Raw genomic sequence first — 15,199 nt, 5'->3', positions numbered from 1 at the left:
TCCAGTCATTCCGGAGGTGTAATTAAGCTTAAGATCGTCGATTTGCTCAATTAATAGCAGCCCTTGGCGGCGAGGATCCAGAATTTCTCGGGGTTTTCGAAGACCCCAGCTTCACCGTGCTACAGGGGAGCTGACGTGGACTTGGCTGCTCGAGGGCAGCGATCAGGCAGGCCCCACCGTCCCCTCTGCCGTGATAAGTTCCGGCTGTTACGGCAGGTGTTTCCGGCGGGCGTCTCGTGCAGGGGCGTGTCATGGCTTCGTGGAGCCGAAGCTTCTCGGATGTGGGCGGCGGGCGGTAGGCGGTGTGGGCCGTCCAGCGCTGCTTCAGGTAGCCAAGAGGAGAACAGCTCGTGCATCTTGCATATGGCAGAGGCAAGGAAAGCCCAAGCTGTGTCTCTGAAACCACTGCTTGTGTGGTTGGGGACCGACTTCCGGGCGACTGAGCGGCATGTCCAATTGACCTATTGAAACAGCGCTTGCGTGTCTGCCAAGAGGGTCTGGCCGCTGCTACATAGGCGCGTTTGTTTGCGGATCGTCCGATGGCAAACGATTATATCAGCAGCTCCATAGGATCTGCAGCTCGAGTAATTCCATGCCTGGTGCAACGACGTGCGCGAAAGTATATCTTGCGTTTCAATGGCAGTTCCTCGACGGGACTTGGACAGCCGATCCTGTGGGAAAAAAACCGGATTCTGCGTGGTCTTATTCACGCAGGTCTGGTCACCGCAAGTCGTTGCATTCTGTTGTTGCCAAAGAATAGGGGTCCTCACTTTCGCGTTCGTTCTCGTGAAGAGCATTTGTTTGGAATTCTCAAACGACACGGAAAAGCCCAACAATCCGCCGGCATCAATCGAGTCGTCCCACCGCGTCAGTCTCTTTGGTCCAGCCATTCTTGGACGGATCTGTGGGGGGGGGGGGGGGGGGTTCTTGCTGCCGTGGTTATTGAAGAACGATTCAAGTATCAACACCCTCAACAGTGGCCTTGTATCGAGGGCTGTTTCAACGCCTCCCGGTGACGAATATCACGGCGGAGGCGCATGAACCTGGTGTATTCATCCTTCTTCTGACTCCAGGGGTCTGCCGATCTTGTATCCATTGATCTGCATCACTGGCAGCGGTGCTGCTTAGAAATCCCCAGGTGAGCAGAGGCTTGTTTTGAAAATGTAGCGGCTCGCTTTGGTAATTGTGGGACACCACTGTCCCTGCAAGAACCAGCAATCGTGTGGTCCATATTTGATCTGTGACCAGTGACAGATATACGGTCGCATATTCGTATGTGGCAGCGTGTTTATTGGGAGGGTGCCGGGGGGATGAGACTATTATCGTAGCAGCACATGCTTGGCATCCTGATACATGCATCGAGGCCGCTCGAGTAGATTGGAATCATGTCTTACAGTTCTCACGGGAGTAGGACAAAAGGTGTCAAGGTCAACGACGAAGACTAGCATGCAACTTTTGCTTCCCATTTCCTATAGTTGTTGACATTTCGTTCGAACCTCTATCACTAGCCGCCGGCGGCACTTCCCATCTCTTCCTGGTCTCCAGATTGATTCTGAGAGCTTTTTCTTGTCTGTTTCTTTTTGTTTGTTGTCTTTCCCTGCATCTGTTCTCCGTTTCTTCTATTGAAAACCACCAGAAACAAAAATTCAAAATTCAAAATCAAAAATCAAAAAGGAAAGAAAAGAAAAGAAAAAAGAAAAACATCGCGTGCAGTGCGTCGCGACCATGGAGAACCGGAACTCGCTTGTGGCTATGGCCAAGCGAAATTCGGCATACCTCGTGCCTATGAACATTATAGATCCTCGAGCCTCGTGGACTGGTCACCATGGCCAGCCGGGGCAGCCGCCCGCCCCTACGTACCCATCGAGCAACGTACGACGTATCGAAGAAGATGAACTGTCGCTCACTAGAGCCGAAACGAACGATTCGCTCAAGGACGACCTGAAGGTTGAAGAGAAAGAGGATGTCGTACTGGGAAGTACGGAAATCTTCGACAAAGACGGCAACATTAGGCTGGTCCCTACGCCGACGCCCGATCCGAAAGACCCTCTGAACCTCAAAGAATGGCGAAAATGGCTCGCGGTCGCTTCCATGTGCTTCTTTGGCTCTATCTCGCTGGCGGCAGAGATCGCCATCGCCGGCTTGACCCCGGTCTTCCTCCTCGAGTACTCCGGCGTTGATCCCGCTTCGACTCTGAAACATGCCGACCTCAAAGGCAACCCGGACCCTCTGGCCGTTATCCCTCCTGGTGTACAGCCTGTCTCACTCGCCCAGGTGTCTCTTCTGGCCACGATTCCTCTTCTCAGTAACGGCTTCGCAACATACTTGCTGGTCCCATTGTCCACAGCCATCGGCAGGCGGCCAGTCCTCATCTTGACGTCTACACTATCTTGGGCTTCGGGCTTTTGGGCGGGTGCTAGCACGTCACTGACCAGCCATATTGCTGCACGGGTTTTCCACGGCCTCGGATCAGGGGCTGTGGAGGCCTTGCTTCCCCTGATTGTGCAGGATATAATGTTTATCCACCAACGCAACAAAGCCGTTGCCGCTATCATTGCAGCTCAGGTAAAAATAACATCCATTGTCTGACAACACAAGCAATCTGACTGATGGTTGCTAACGGGCACAGGGTCCAATGATCATCACTTTCGGAATTTTGGCGCCCTGGATCTCAGTTAACTACACTTGGCGCTGGGTGTATTACATCACATCTGCTATTGGCATATTTGCGTGGTTCACCTTGATCGCCTTCGTACCCGAATCCAGGAGGCAGCGGACCAAGGCAGAGCTTGGTGGGTCCCACACTTCAAGTTCCGTAGCCGGAGACAGCCTGTTGACATCCCATCGCAGCTGGTCAGCAGCTCTGGCCGGTCGAGCCGGGCGAGAGCCGTACAAAGCTGGACTATGTTGCCTATGGTCGCCGCACGAAGTGGGATGACATTGGCTTCTTCCAGTATGGGTATGAATGGAAAGAGGGTGCCAGCCAAATTCTCGCCACAGCCAAGACTACATTCTTCCCGGCTGTAATATTTTGCACCTTGTTACAGACCGCATTTGGCATCGTGATGGGCGCCAGTGGACAGGCTGTCTCGTTCGCTCTTCTTGCTGCTGGGTTCGTCATAGCACCAACCTCCCCTGCTCGATACCAAGGTACGACTACTGTTGCTGACTCTAGTCCAATGACAGAATACCGTTCGAGCTGACCGGTCTGAGCAACCTCACTCAGATCGTGTCCACCATTGCCGTCTTCGTCATCGGTGGTGCTCTTTCTGACAAGGTGACATTGTGGATATCAAAGCGCCGTGGATCTCGCGAGCCCGAGTACCAGCTCATCAACCTCATCACCCCGATCGTCTTTGCCATAATTGGTGCTATAGTGTTTGGCTACGCAGACCAGTTCCACCTCCACTACATGGTCCTGCTTCTTGGACAATTCTTTCTCATGACTTCCCCACTCATGGCCGCGCCAATCATAAACAACTATGTCATAGAGTCATATCCGCAGTGGGCAGGGTACGTGTCTTTGGGGTCCCTCCGGTGTGCATTATGATGCTGACGCGTGCCTGGTTTCAGCGCTGTCTTGACGAACGTCTCTGTGCTCCGCATATTTACCTCTTTTTACTTCAACACACAAGTGACAACTTGGATATCTCAACTTGGTAAGTATCATATTTGTTTTCAAAATAAAATTTTATGCGGATCGCTTACAAAAACCACACAGGCCCCCTCAAGTTTATGTCGTACATCGCCGTGGCTTTACTGGTTGTGTCATCCGGTATCCCGCTCCTTTTCGTCTACGGGAAGAAGCTTCGGAGCCTCACAAGTGGCAAGGTCAAGAAGGCAAGAAAGGGTGGTTCGAAATGGCAAGATTAAAGAAGACGAACATTCGCGGGGCTCAAGTCGGAGGCTCAAGCCAATCAGAGCGCATCATCCCCTGCCAACCCGCCCACCCTGCCGTCACATGCAATTCGCACACCCAATGTGCACGCCCAATTCACATGCCTAATTTATGTTGCATACCTATTTAGTTATGAGCATATGAAGTCATCCTAAGTGTGTGAGATGGGTGTGCAAATTGGATGTGACGGCAGGGTGGGCGTAATTGGGGCACCAGGGGTTGCGTGTATTAATTGGATTACAGAAACCTACTTCCCGTTGACATCTGGTCGTGATAAGCCCTACTATTCATTACTATCGGCTTAGGTGTGCATCCCCATGCAGGCGGGCGAGCGGCAATGTATTACCCAGCGGAAGGGATTAGGCGACCACCTTATGCCATCCCCCCTTTGGGCGAAATACCAGAATGAGCTTGACGGGCCCGACTTGCTTTCACGATTGCCAGCGCTCGGATCTGTACGAAAAGTCCTGGGCTAGGACAAGAAGAACGCTGCTCGAAATGCCCGGAGGCTACCCTCCAGTTTGTTTGAAGAACACCGTCGGGGGCTTCATCGGGTTTATCATTATGACAGACTATGAATGAAACCCGAGGCAAGGGCTTTTGCTCTACTCTCATTCGAGGGAACATTAGGTTTGTTGAAGTAAATATACATGAAAGTCTTCTGTGGACGAGAACTCCTGAGGGTAGCACGCGGTGCACAGCTAGCACTTGGAGTCGTCACCGGCCTCATCCTCCCTACAGCTTGCCAAAGCCAGCATTTGCCTTGACCTTTTCGCGAAGCTTCTCGTCGGCGGGCTCGGCAACGGCATAGTTGCTGTGCTCCTTCCAGGCGGGGACATCGAGGGTGGCGGGCTTGGAGGCGTTGAAGGCGCCGCTCTGGAGCAGCGTGTTGGGGACGCAGGAGCGACCGATGGCCTTTGTGCAGAGGCTATCGTCAACGTTGCCCTGGGGCGTGTAGACCAGACCGACCCCGTGGGTGTCGTCGAGCACGATGCTCGTGTTGTAGACAAAGTTGCCCTCGGCGAGAACGACACCCCCAGTCAGGACCTCAAAGGCGTGGGCCTCAGACGAGACGGCCTCCCAGACGTTGTTGACGACGTGGGTCAGCGAGACACTGGTCTCCTTCTTGTCTCCGACTTGTGGAGCGCGGCCGGAGAAGTGGTCCATGTAGTTGTTGATGAATGTGATGGAGTCGTCCTGTCCCGAGAACTTGGAGCCCCTGTGGTTTTGTCGCATCATGCATTAGCAAATTGCGAAAACGCCGTAGAGGCTTACATGCAGAGCCTGAGTTGACAAGAACGCCGCGATGGAATGGGACTTACCAGTAATGCGAAGTGCTACTTTCTGTTCCGCACTTGGAGCTATACTCGGTGAAGCCGTCGAAGTGGACGCTGCTGATGGTAATGTTCTGGTTGCTGCCCTCGTGGACGACTACCATCTGGCGACCGATGCGGCTGATCGTGAGGTGGTCGAGCCAGATGTTGTTAGACCCCCAGACATCAAGCCCGTCACCTCCCCAAACGTACTGCTCGTTGATTTTCTCGAACTTGACGTTCTGGATGATGATGTTCTCCACACCCGTCATACGGATGCTGCGACCCACAACGATGCCCTTGTCGCCCTCGCCAATGATTGTCTTGTGAGAACGGATCCAGAGAGGGCTAATACCAGCCTTGTTGAACTCCAGGCCCTGCACCTTGGGAGCGTCGGGCTTCTCGCGGTTGCACCAGTCACCACCGAGGCCCAGGGCAACCTGGCACTTATCCTCCAACTCGCCCCAAGGCTTGCAGCCGTCAATGACACCAGTCCCCATCGCGGTGGTGTAGTCGAAAGTCTTGTCGAGGACGATGACCCGGGGCTCCGGGTCCTGCAGCAGGTCGCTGAGCTCGTTGACGTCCTTGGGCCGGACCGGCTCGGCATCGCCGCCGCCGGTGACGTCCGAGGCGAAACCCACGGGCTTGCCACTAACGAGGGGGCTCAGCTTGGCCGGCTTGGGTCCGGCGGGCTTCGGCTCTGCCGGGGCGTCCGGGTCGGTCACGGGCCAGCACTGGCTGTAATAGTCGTTGTGGAATGTGCAGGTGACATCGATTCCCTGGCTACAGGCGGTCGGCCCGTAGTGACCAATACCTCCGCATCTCTCGTAGGCGTTGAGCACACCTTTGGGGGTGACGGTGAAGTTCTTGTTTGTGAAAGCTGTCTCCGCGTTCCAATCAGCCCAGGGGTCACTGGAATTCGCGGCTCGGATCGACGTGTAGCCGGCGGACGCAACCCCGGCAACTCCCAGAACGCTGATGGCGTGCATTTTGTAAAGAGTGAATACGACGAACCTACGTCGTCTGAGAAATGAATGTAACGTGTGCTTCCGAAAGATGGACAAACCAAGGACAAGCTCCCCTGCACAGGTACCCAGGTGATCATAAATACATCAAAGAATAGCGCGACTAAGTTGGAGCTTGGAAAGACCCCATACATGGAGCAGCCACCAAACTCCGTAGATAGATTACATCTTGGCAGGCTTTCCACAGTGGAGTGCAACTATCCCGCCATGACTCAGCCTTGCGGTATTGAGTGCCTATTCCCAGACTGCGGAGACAATTTATCTGACGTTGTAATTGCTAATTAAAGCTTATTCCAGCCTCTGGAAAGACCTGGGGATATGTTTCGTTCTCGGCGACCTACTACATGAACCGGTTGAAGTTGGCTTGAGCTTACTCGTGTATTCCGTTGTTTCCTGGTTGGTTGAAAACGAGACTATCGTATCACTTTACATCAAACCCGGCGTATCCGAGCGAAGTCATGATGCGGACGGGTGATCTGCAAAACGGACTCGACTCATCACCGTAGCCCCTCCACATGATCGCTCCTAAGTTTAAACCATCTGATGAACGCAACACGACTGCGAACAACTCCTCTACACCGTTGTATACGTGTCATGTTAACTTTGCCCTGGGCCTCTGCCCTCATCCTCGAGTCTTGGCAAAATAAACAGACTAATTTCACCTCAAGGCCCGCCATCAGGCCACATTGTCCGAGTCCTGTGTAATGACGGTGTGGCACGCTTAAAAGGGGCCGCCATGGGTCGCGTCGGGCGTTGAAAATAGCTGCATTGCAGCAGCTTCCTGGATCCGGCAGTCGGTGAGTTCACTTACTGGAAAGTCACCTTTTCGGACCCGACCTACGCAGTCTCTCGCTCGAGAAGTTCTTACCAAGCCTGTTCGCCGAGGCTACGGGGTCTCCAGTTTTATTACATGGGTGTGAGATTTATCCTGGGTGTTTCAAGTTACTCCAGGTGCGCCTCAATATAACACATCATGTCGGTCTTTTTCCCCAAAATTAAAATCAATCAGCCCCAATTGACAATGACATATCTGCCCCCTTCACAGAACAACCCTTCAGACATGTTGCAACTGAGGTTCTACACCGCCAAGTCATCTGCGATCCTGCATATGTATGATGAATGCCACGGATGAACTGTATAGGACGTGATTTACAGCATTGATTTGGTATGAATTAGACCGTTAAGCCACCTGTGTAGAAATTACCAATGCAACGAGAACAGAGAGAGCAATCTATAGATGCATCAACCGAGCCCGAACCCCTGGCCCGCGCCTGTCGACAATGTCTACTTGCTGCAGCTTTCGAAATTGAAGTCGGGAGTCTTTCCTTATCCTAGAACCGCATGAAGACACCTGGCCACTGCCTTGACCGCTCCCATCCATGGCTTCCATCAATGGCAAAAAAATGTGCAACGAGCCCCTTTCCGACAGATTCGTCTAGCTTGTGGAAGGGCCAGGGCAGACAGCAGCAAGGGCCTGCTGTCTGCAGTTCTGACCACCATGTTGCCAGCACTGGGACTGGATGCCGTTGACACTGAAGAAAGTGCTCTCGTAGCACTGCTCAACATATGAAGAGCCAATGCACCGGTACAGGCACTGCGGGCAGCTGTCCGCGTAGCTACCGGCTTCTGACTCGCAGATGGCCAAGTAGTCTGGGGTCGCTGTGGGTGCTGCGGCGGTGGTGGATGTAGCCAAGGTTGTGCTGGCACTCTGTTGTCGAAGAGCAGTCTTGGTTAGTGGGGTGCCAATGCAGAAGTGGCAGCTGGGGTTTGTCAGCTGGACAGGGACGGTCTGCGTACCTGGGCCATACCAAGGGCTGGCAGAGCCAAACTCAGAAGTGAGGTGAAACGCATCGTGGCAATTGTTGGGCTGAGGAGAACCGGCGGTATCAACGACTGTCAACGGCGAGGGCTGTGATGGTTTGCACCAAGCCATCCACTCCATTGTGCGGATGTCGGCAATTTATATACACATCTTCGCCCGCTTCCCCCTTCTCGTGCCTGGTCTGAATAGGACCTCATGGACTGGGAGCCTATTTTGCCCCTGGAGATCTGCCTACGTCCAGGCAGTGTGGTCGAATCGGCATTCGCGAGGTTGGAGCCAAGCTTTTGCGAAGGATTTCTAGCGTGCGGTAGGAATCAGCGCAATTTCCGGGCTCTCATGCTCGCCGTTGTTAGGCAGGTTGCAGTAGGCTGCAGCAGGCAGAAATGCCATACTGACTAATCCGCTAATAGATCATTCAAGTTATCCAGAGCAAGTCTAGAACGTCGAAGGCTTTCTTATTTCAAAATCGTTTGCACCTCTTGTGCCGACACATTCAGCAGAGCAACAAATATTCAAATGGGATCACGGTCCAACCATGTAAGAATCTTCTCCGAAAAGAAAACTTCAAATGAAGGATATAGATGTTCATTTGGCGCAGAATTTCACCAAATTCACGGGGGTCTAGCTCAGTGGTAGAGCGTCCGCTTTGCATTCACTTAAACATGTGATGGTGCGCGTGCGGAAGGTCAGGTGTTCAATCCATCTGTCCTCCATTTTTCGTTTTTGCAACAGCAGGATTTGGTGACCTAGATGGGGCCTCCCATTTTGACCCACTTCCTACTGTGCAACCGAGGTTAGCGTGCGGCCTAGAATCCGCTCCCTCTTGTATGCGTGTAGATCAGATGAAATACTATCTAGCTCGCCTGTTCGCATATGAGCTTCCCGCGTTCTGGCCCCGGCTTTTGCTCACCACCTTGCACGAAAATGGGCTACCGACCGAGAGCCGGGCCGATAAGGGGTAACGCCGGGCACGAATTGCCAGTGAGTTCACTTACTATGTGCTTAGTCTCTAACCCTAGATTCACCATGAATGCTTTCAAGGTCACCCGAGTACCCTGACCACATATGCAAATAGCAGTTAATAATTCACAAATCGTCGTCACCGTTCTCCAGCACTTGAATTATTCCCCGACACAGCAGGGCATTAGGGCATGTCTCTTTGCCGCTTGACTCCCTTCGAGACGCTAAGAGGCTTGTACACTTGGGTGGAAGCAAAACGCTTTCTTGTTCAGACATGGCATTACAGGACGCAAAAGCTTTACGGTTTCCTAGGATCGTTCTTTAGTACCAGGTTGTGGGTCTGTGCAAGGAATTGGAACAAGTGGTAAGTGCATCAATGATGGCAGCAATCCCAGTAACTCGGCCATTCCCAATCGAAACTGGGTAACGAATACTTGGCCACAGCCTTCGGGGAGAGCACAACTTCACAGCGCTACAATTTTGACGGCCTCCTCTGCGCTGCCTTCGTGTCCTGCCTGAACGCCAGGTCCCCAAGAATCTCCTCGGACCCCCCTCCGACCACCATCATTCGCAGATCACGCGTGATCTGCTCGATCCGACCTCCTCCGCCGGGGCCGTTTCTCTGGTACGCAACGCCGCCCATGACCTGCTGGGCCTCCCTCGCAGCCAGCTCCAGCATCCTGCCCCCGGCCACCTTTGCCAGGGCGATGCGCCCCGCGACGTCGTCGCTTTGCCACCCGTGTATCTGTATGTGGTACGCGATCTGTTCCAGCCATGCCCAATGCGACTCGACCTCCCTGGCGAGCGTGATGACCTTGTGGCGGATGATCTGGTGGTAGACAAGGGGCTTGCCGAAGGTCTCGCGGGTGTGTGCGTACTGCAGCGCCGTGCTCAGGCAAGTCCGAGTCTTGCGGTTGCAGACGATGGCCATGAGGAACCGCTCCTTGTTGAAATTGGTCATGATGTACTTGAACCCCGCATTCTCCTGCCCGAGCAGGTTCTCGACCGGGACGCGGACGTTGCGCATGCGCACCCAGCTCGCCCCGCCGGCGTTCTGGCCACTGTTTTGTATCTTTTCGATCTCTACGCCCTCCGAGTGGAGGGGCACGACGAGCAGCGAGATGCCTTTGATGCCTGGCCCTCCGGTCCGAACGGCCGTTGTCATGTGTGTTGCCCACTGCGCGCCCGTGATCCACTTCTTCGTGCCCGTGACGACGTAATGACTCCCGTCTTTGGTCTTAACTGCCCTCGTCAAGATATTGCCGACATCGCTGCCGCCGCTCGGCTCCGTGATCCCCAGGCAGAAACTCGTTTCCCGCGTGAACAGCCCGGGCAACCACCGCCGCCTCTGCTCCTCGGTCCCGTGGTTGAGAATGGGCGGTGTGCCGATGGCGTATGCCCCCGCCAGCGCGATGCCGACGCCCCCTTCTATACGGGCTCCCTCATCGGTGAGAACCATGAAGTGGAAGACGTCGAATTCGTCAGCTGGTATGCCGGCTGCCGACTCGAATCCACGCGGCCGGTACTGGGCGGGTATGTTGGCGAAGGGCAGTCCGGAATTGACAAAATCTGCCTTTGCCGCATCTGGACAGTCGCCGTCTTGCTCCCACTTCAGGTTATGAGGGAGGATGTTCTGGTCGATGTAATTCCTGGCGTAGGCTTGGAGCTTCCTGTGAGATTCGTTGTAGTAAGGCGACTCCAGGGATGTCAGCCAGGCGGGTTCTGCCCAGGGCAGTTGGGGGGCACAGTCGTCCTCGTTCGACATGATGGCGTTGGCTAGGCTTTTTCTTGGTTCCAATTCGACATCGCCCGTTGCATTGAATCTGCACAAGTTCGATTTTGCTCACAATTAGGAAGTCGAGGTGTGTTTTTGGGAGGTTGCGTGTGTTCTGGGTTTCATCTCTCACTGTATCACACTCGCCGTTTTGGAGATGCCGAGGTCAAAGACGGCTGCATCGGACGTTCTGTATTGTTGCCCCGCATCCTCGTGCACAGCACCACCAATGGACCACTTGCTACCTGGACTACTCCTCCAACAGTCACCGCGTAAGCCTGCTCACAGACAATGGGGTAGCAATGGGAGTGACAGATGTGCACCTCCTGCCTCTGTGTAAGCACTACTTTTATTAAGTCTCACGAAGGATCTTCAGTCATCGTTCATGAATCGTTGAAGCCATTGTGTACGGCCGATGAAGCTTCGAATCCTCTTGCCGAAAATCCTGGATTTCAATGTCAGCATTGGCAAATTCGAGACAGACCGCCTGGAGTTCTGGACTCGGTTGAATGTGTTCCGTGCTTCCAGACTTACCATAGCGGGATAGTCAACGAGCAAACAAAGAGGAACAAGCCCCCCAGGATACAAAATACGTTCAAGGCTCCCTGCTCCGCCAACCAGTCGTTGACAAAATATGTCAGTCCAAATGTTAGCAAATTTCTTGAGTTGATTGCCACAAAAGCCTCTTCGTTATGTCTTCGGTAGGAATCGATGATGTATCCAAATACACAAGTGGCTGCAAAAACGAGGCTCATATTGGCGAGTCCAAAGCAGAGCACCGGGCCGGTCCAGTGCGTCTGGTAGTGGATGGTGGCCCCAAAGCCAAAGAAGCCCACAGTCCCCAAGATTACTGCAACGAGGATGAGCGGCAGGCGGAATTCCGGCTCGTAGAGCCCTTTGTTCCTTTTCGTAAGGTAGATGCAAATCCAATCGTTGACCGGTCCTGATATGACCTCGCCCAGAATGGTCATGATGAATGGGGACAGACTGATGAGGCCTGTTTGGCTGACTGTGAAGTTGTACGGCGGCGAGACAAATATTACCCCGTTTACTACCGAGAAGACAACGATCCAGGTGATGGTCGTCCCTGTTACTAGTTGTCAGCAGTGGTTTGCTTAACACAGGTAAATACGGACATCAGACGTACCGTAGATTAAGAATGCCCAGAGTACAGCGGGATAAAACCACATCACCACTGGTCTAAGGAAAATCTTCCATGCCGGAGCATCGCTGTATCTTCCGGTAAAGACGCGCAGAGACTGGATGTAGGTATGCTTTCTCTCGTCGTCGTGGCTCCCAACCCCAAGGACGGCCGCCTCCTGCTCATGGTGAGCTGCATGCTCGTGGCCCAACTTCAAGTGCGGCCCTTTCTCGTCCGTCTCGACGACTGGTACGACTGAATCCCGCCGATAAGCAGTCTCCGGGACAAAGAAGACGACACCAATCATCAAGATTCCGAAGAAGATGGCGCACACGCCAAACGTCCACCGATATCCATCCAGCTCAATGATGTACCCGGCAATCAAGGCACCGCCGCTGATTCCTGTGAGGAGGAACAGGTTCCAGACTGCGATTCGTGTCGCACGCTCATGGACAAAGTACAGATCACCTATGGTGCACTGGACCAGGATCTCGTAAGGGGCCATCCCGATGCCTGCCACGATTCGACTGGCCAGGAACGAGCTGTAATCCGAAACCGCCGCGCCCCAGACGCTTGTCGCAAACATGATGCATATGGCGATTATGTACACCGGCCGACGCCCGATGATCTTCGCGAGCGGGTTGGTGATGAAGAGGCTCAAGCCGATGGTGAGAATCAGCCAAGCCGTGGCCTGCGAGAGGATCTCAACCGTGATTCCAAGGTCGGAGGAGACCTGGACAAAACCGGGGGAGAGCATGGGTCCGTAGGCGCCGACTACGGCGGCCGAGAGTCCGACAATGAGGAGGATCATTTCTTTCTTCCATTGTGGCCAGTTGAGCGGGTCGTTGGGGCTGTTAGAGGGCTGAGGCACGAGGATGACATCCTTGAACCGCCCTCTTCCATGCTTAAGAAGCTCTCTGGGGATGTTTGAATACTCGGGAGGCAGGTCGTCCTGGTCGCTCATAAAAGCTGCCGACCATTAGGCTCCCATAACCGCCATAGTACGCGTCTCATATTGCAATGCTTTGGACTCACCTGTCCCGGGGACGACCTCCATCTTCTTGCACTCCAGTATCCCGAACGGCATCGTGCAAAGTCTACGTGAGCGCGCAATCGAGTGAGCGGCTAGAGCTGGCAGAAGGCAGAGAAAGTGACACGGGAAAGCAGCGATGCGGTTGCTGACTGTAAGGTCGGCAGGTTCAGCCCAAATCTACATATGTAGTTACACGAATTTGCCCCTAAATGCGTCACGTTGCATTCACCGGGCTGGGTGGCTACCCCATGTTTTGATCTCATACAACTAATGGATGGATTCGCTCGAAGCGTCCAGTATTTTGGGTAGAGGAGCCCGTGTGTCAGATCAGGTTCACCAATTAGCACAGAGGTTGAGCCAAGGGTACCGGTTTTCTGGTGGCTCCGTACCAAGCACTTGAGGTAGGTCGGACGGGGAGCCGTCCGCCCTTGTCGTTGACACACCTTAGTATTCTGCGGGGTAAAAGGCGTCTCCCTCGGTAGATGATCTAGATGCCCCGGCCGGAACAGCTGCGACATCATCCCCGTCATCCGCATCTCTCTGGATAAATGGTCAAGGTGGTGAAACTTTGATCCCAATCTGCATGGGATGAGGCAAATGGACATGTTGTGCAGCCATCTCTTGCGGAACTATCTTTGTCGTTATAGTTTATAAAAGTTTCATTGACATTGAATTAACCACCACGAAAATACATACCACACGAGCAGATTCCAGGCCCTAGAAAGAAAAAAACTCAAGATGGTGTCCTACCCCAGACTGCCCAGCTCCGGCATCAAGGTGATCGTCGTCGGAGCCGGTTTCGCAGGACTGACTGCGGCCATCGAATGCGACCGCAAAGGCCATTCCGTCACCGTCTTTGAAAGGGTCTCCGACCTCAAACCCCTCGGGGACATCATCAGCTTCGGCCAAAACGCCTCGCGGATATTTGCAAAGTGGCCAGGGGTCATGGAGAAGACGGAGCCGATCATACACAAGAGCGACGGCATAAACTACCACAACTGGGAAGGCAAGTTCGTCACGTCGCAGTCGTTTGCGCCGGAGAAGAAATGGGGGCCGCAGGATAAACGGGCACCGGGGGGAGCTGCACAAGATCTTGTACCATCATGCGCTGGACCGGGGCATAGATGTGAGGCTTGGCCAGAGCATCACGGATTACTTCGAGGACGGTGAAAAGGCCGGGATTGAGGCCAACGGCGTCAAGCACACGGCTGATGTTGTCTTGGCCGCGGAGGGTGTGAAGTCGAGAGGGCGGATGATAGTGCTGGGATTCGACGACAAGCCCCAGCCCTCTGGGTACGCCGTCTACCGAGCATGGTTCTCCACGGAAAAGCTGAAGCAGAACGACTTGACCAAGCACCTCGTGCAGTCAGATAGCCACAACGCATACATTGGCCAGGACATTCACTTCATCGCAGCGGCGATCAAGGACGGCGAGGAGATGAGCTGGGTGTGCACGCACAAGGACGAGGCAGGAATCGAAGAGAGCTGGCAGTTTCCCGGAAAAGTCGAAGACGTCCTGAAGGTCCTGGGCGGTTGGGCACCCGTGGTCCAGGAGCTTGTCAAGGCAACGCCGCACGACCGTCTGTTCGACTATAAACTCGTCTACCGAGACCCACTTCCAACATTCGTCTCTCCTCAGCGTCGGATTGCCCTGATTGGTGACGCTGCACACCCCTTCTTGCCGACTTCTATCCAGGGAGCAAGTCAAGCCATGGAAGACGGTGTAACCTTGGCAGCTTGCCTCGACATGGCCGGCAAGGAGAAGGTGACGGAGGCAATGCGGGTGTATGAGAGGATAAGGTACGAGCGTGTTCACAAGATACAGGCGACTGGTGTCACTACGCGAGATAAATGGCACAAGGCGGACTGGGACCTGATCTGGCAGGATCCGACTCTGCTGCATCTGAAGCGCGAAGAGTGGATACTCAATTTCGATGTCGAGAAAAACGCCTACTCGGAGTATGAGAATGTGCGGAAGTCTCTGGATAACACAATTGAAGGTAAATATGGGAGTTAAGGCTTAGAGATGCTTGCACACTGTGGCCAGCATTGCCTAGAAAAAACAAGGTTTGCAGACGTTCCTGTGTTATTTCAGTTGCTGACTACCTAAAGAGGGTCTAACGAAGCTTATAGTACTCTAGAAAAATGTTATAATTCCCGCCAAGTAGTATGATTCAATGAAAGTGACATCAACATTTCCTTCGCAATGTTCCCCAGACGGTGAAAGATTGGT

At 53.8% G+C, this 15,199-nt stretch overlaps 6 protein-coding genes and 1 non-coding gene across 7 annotated transcripts; 3 read left to right on the top strand and 4 right to left on the bottom strand.

The window, feature by feature from the left end:
- Nucleotides 1-1,725: 1,725 nt before the first annotated feature.
- Nucleotides 1,726-3,873, top strand: INS49_010712 (uncharacterized protein; the record flags this gene model as incomplete). Its single annotated transcript, XM_043171436.1, has 6 exons — nt 1,726-2,565; nt 2,630-2,792; nt 2,851-3,112; nt 3,187-3,513; nt 3,574-3,659; nt 3,722-3,873. 6 exons carry the CDS (start codon nt 1,726-1,728, stop codon nt 3,871-3,873), a joined length of 1,830 nt encoding a protein of 609 aa, XP_043026001.1.
- A 760-nt stretch (nt 3,874-4,633) lies between these two features.
- Nucleotides 4,634-6,200, bottom strand: INS49_010711 (uncharacterized protein; the record flags this gene model as incomplete). Its single annotated transcript, XM_043171435.1, has 2 exons — nt 4,634-5,117; nt 5,221-6,200. The coding sequence occupies 2 exons, from the start codon at nt 6,198-6,200 to the stop codon at nt 4,634-4,636; spliced, it is 1,464 nt and encodes a 487-aa protein (XP_043026000.1).
- A 1,471-nt stretch (nt 6,201-7,671) lies between these two features.
- INS49_010710 (uncharacterized protein) lies at nt 7,672-8,178 on the bottom strand (the record flags this gene model as incomplete). The annotated part of the gene is made up of 1 exon (XM_043171434.1): nt 7,672-8,178. One exon carries the CDS (start codon nt 8,176-8,178, stop codon nt 7,672-7,674), a length of 507 nt encoding a protein of 168 aa, XP_043025999.1.
- A 495-nt stretch (nt 8,179-8,673) lies between these two features.
- On the top strand, nt 8,674-8,771 carry INS49_010709. Its single transcript has one exon. It is a non-coding gene; the product is annotated as a tRNA-Ala (tRNA).
- A 719-nt stretch (nt 8,772-9,490) lies between these two features.
- INS49_010708 (uncharacterized protein) lies at nt 9,491-10,783 on the bottom strand (the record flags this gene model as incomplete). Its single annotated transcript, XM_043171433.1, has 1 exon — nt 9,491-10,783. The coding sequence occupies one exon, from the start codon at nt 10,781-10,783 to the stop codon at nt 9,491-9,493; it is 1,293 nt and encodes a 430-aa protein (XP_043025998.1).
- Nucleotides 10,784-11,164: 381 nt separating this feature from the next.
- On the bottom strand, nt 11,165-13,020 carry INS49_010707 (uncharacterized protein; the record flags this gene model as incomplete). Its single annotated transcript, XM_043171432.1, has 4 exons — nt 11,165-11,237; nt 11,327-11,879; nt 11,940-12,902; nt 12,969-13,020. 4 exons carry the CDS (start codon nt 13,018-13,020, stop codon nt 11,165-11,167), a joined length of 1,641 nt encoding a protein of 546 aa, XP_043025997.1.
- A 684-nt stretch (nt 13,021-13,704) lies between these two features.
- On the top strand, nt 13,705-14,983 carry INS49_010706 (uncharacterized protein; the record flags this gene model as incomplete). Its single annotated transcript, XM_043171431.1, has 2 exons — nt 13,705-13,976; nt 14,026-14,983. 2 exons carry the CDS (start codon nt 13,705-13,707, stop codon nt 14,981-14,983), a joined length of 1,230 nt encoding a protein of 409 aa, XP_043025996.1.
- Nucleotides 14,984-15,199: the final 216 nt, after the last annotated feature.

The sequence above is a fragment of the Diaporthe citri genome (assembly GCF_014595645.1).
Source record: "Diaporthe citri strain NFHF-8-4 chromosome Unknown scaffold_4, whole genome shotgun sequence".
Taxonomy (NCBI): Eukaryota; Fungi; Ascomycota; class Sordariomycetes; order Diaporthales; family Diaporthaceae; genus Diaporthe; species Diaporthe citri.
Note: the sequence above shows the minus strand (reverse complement) of the source record. Positions and strands in the feature narration are given on the sequence as shown.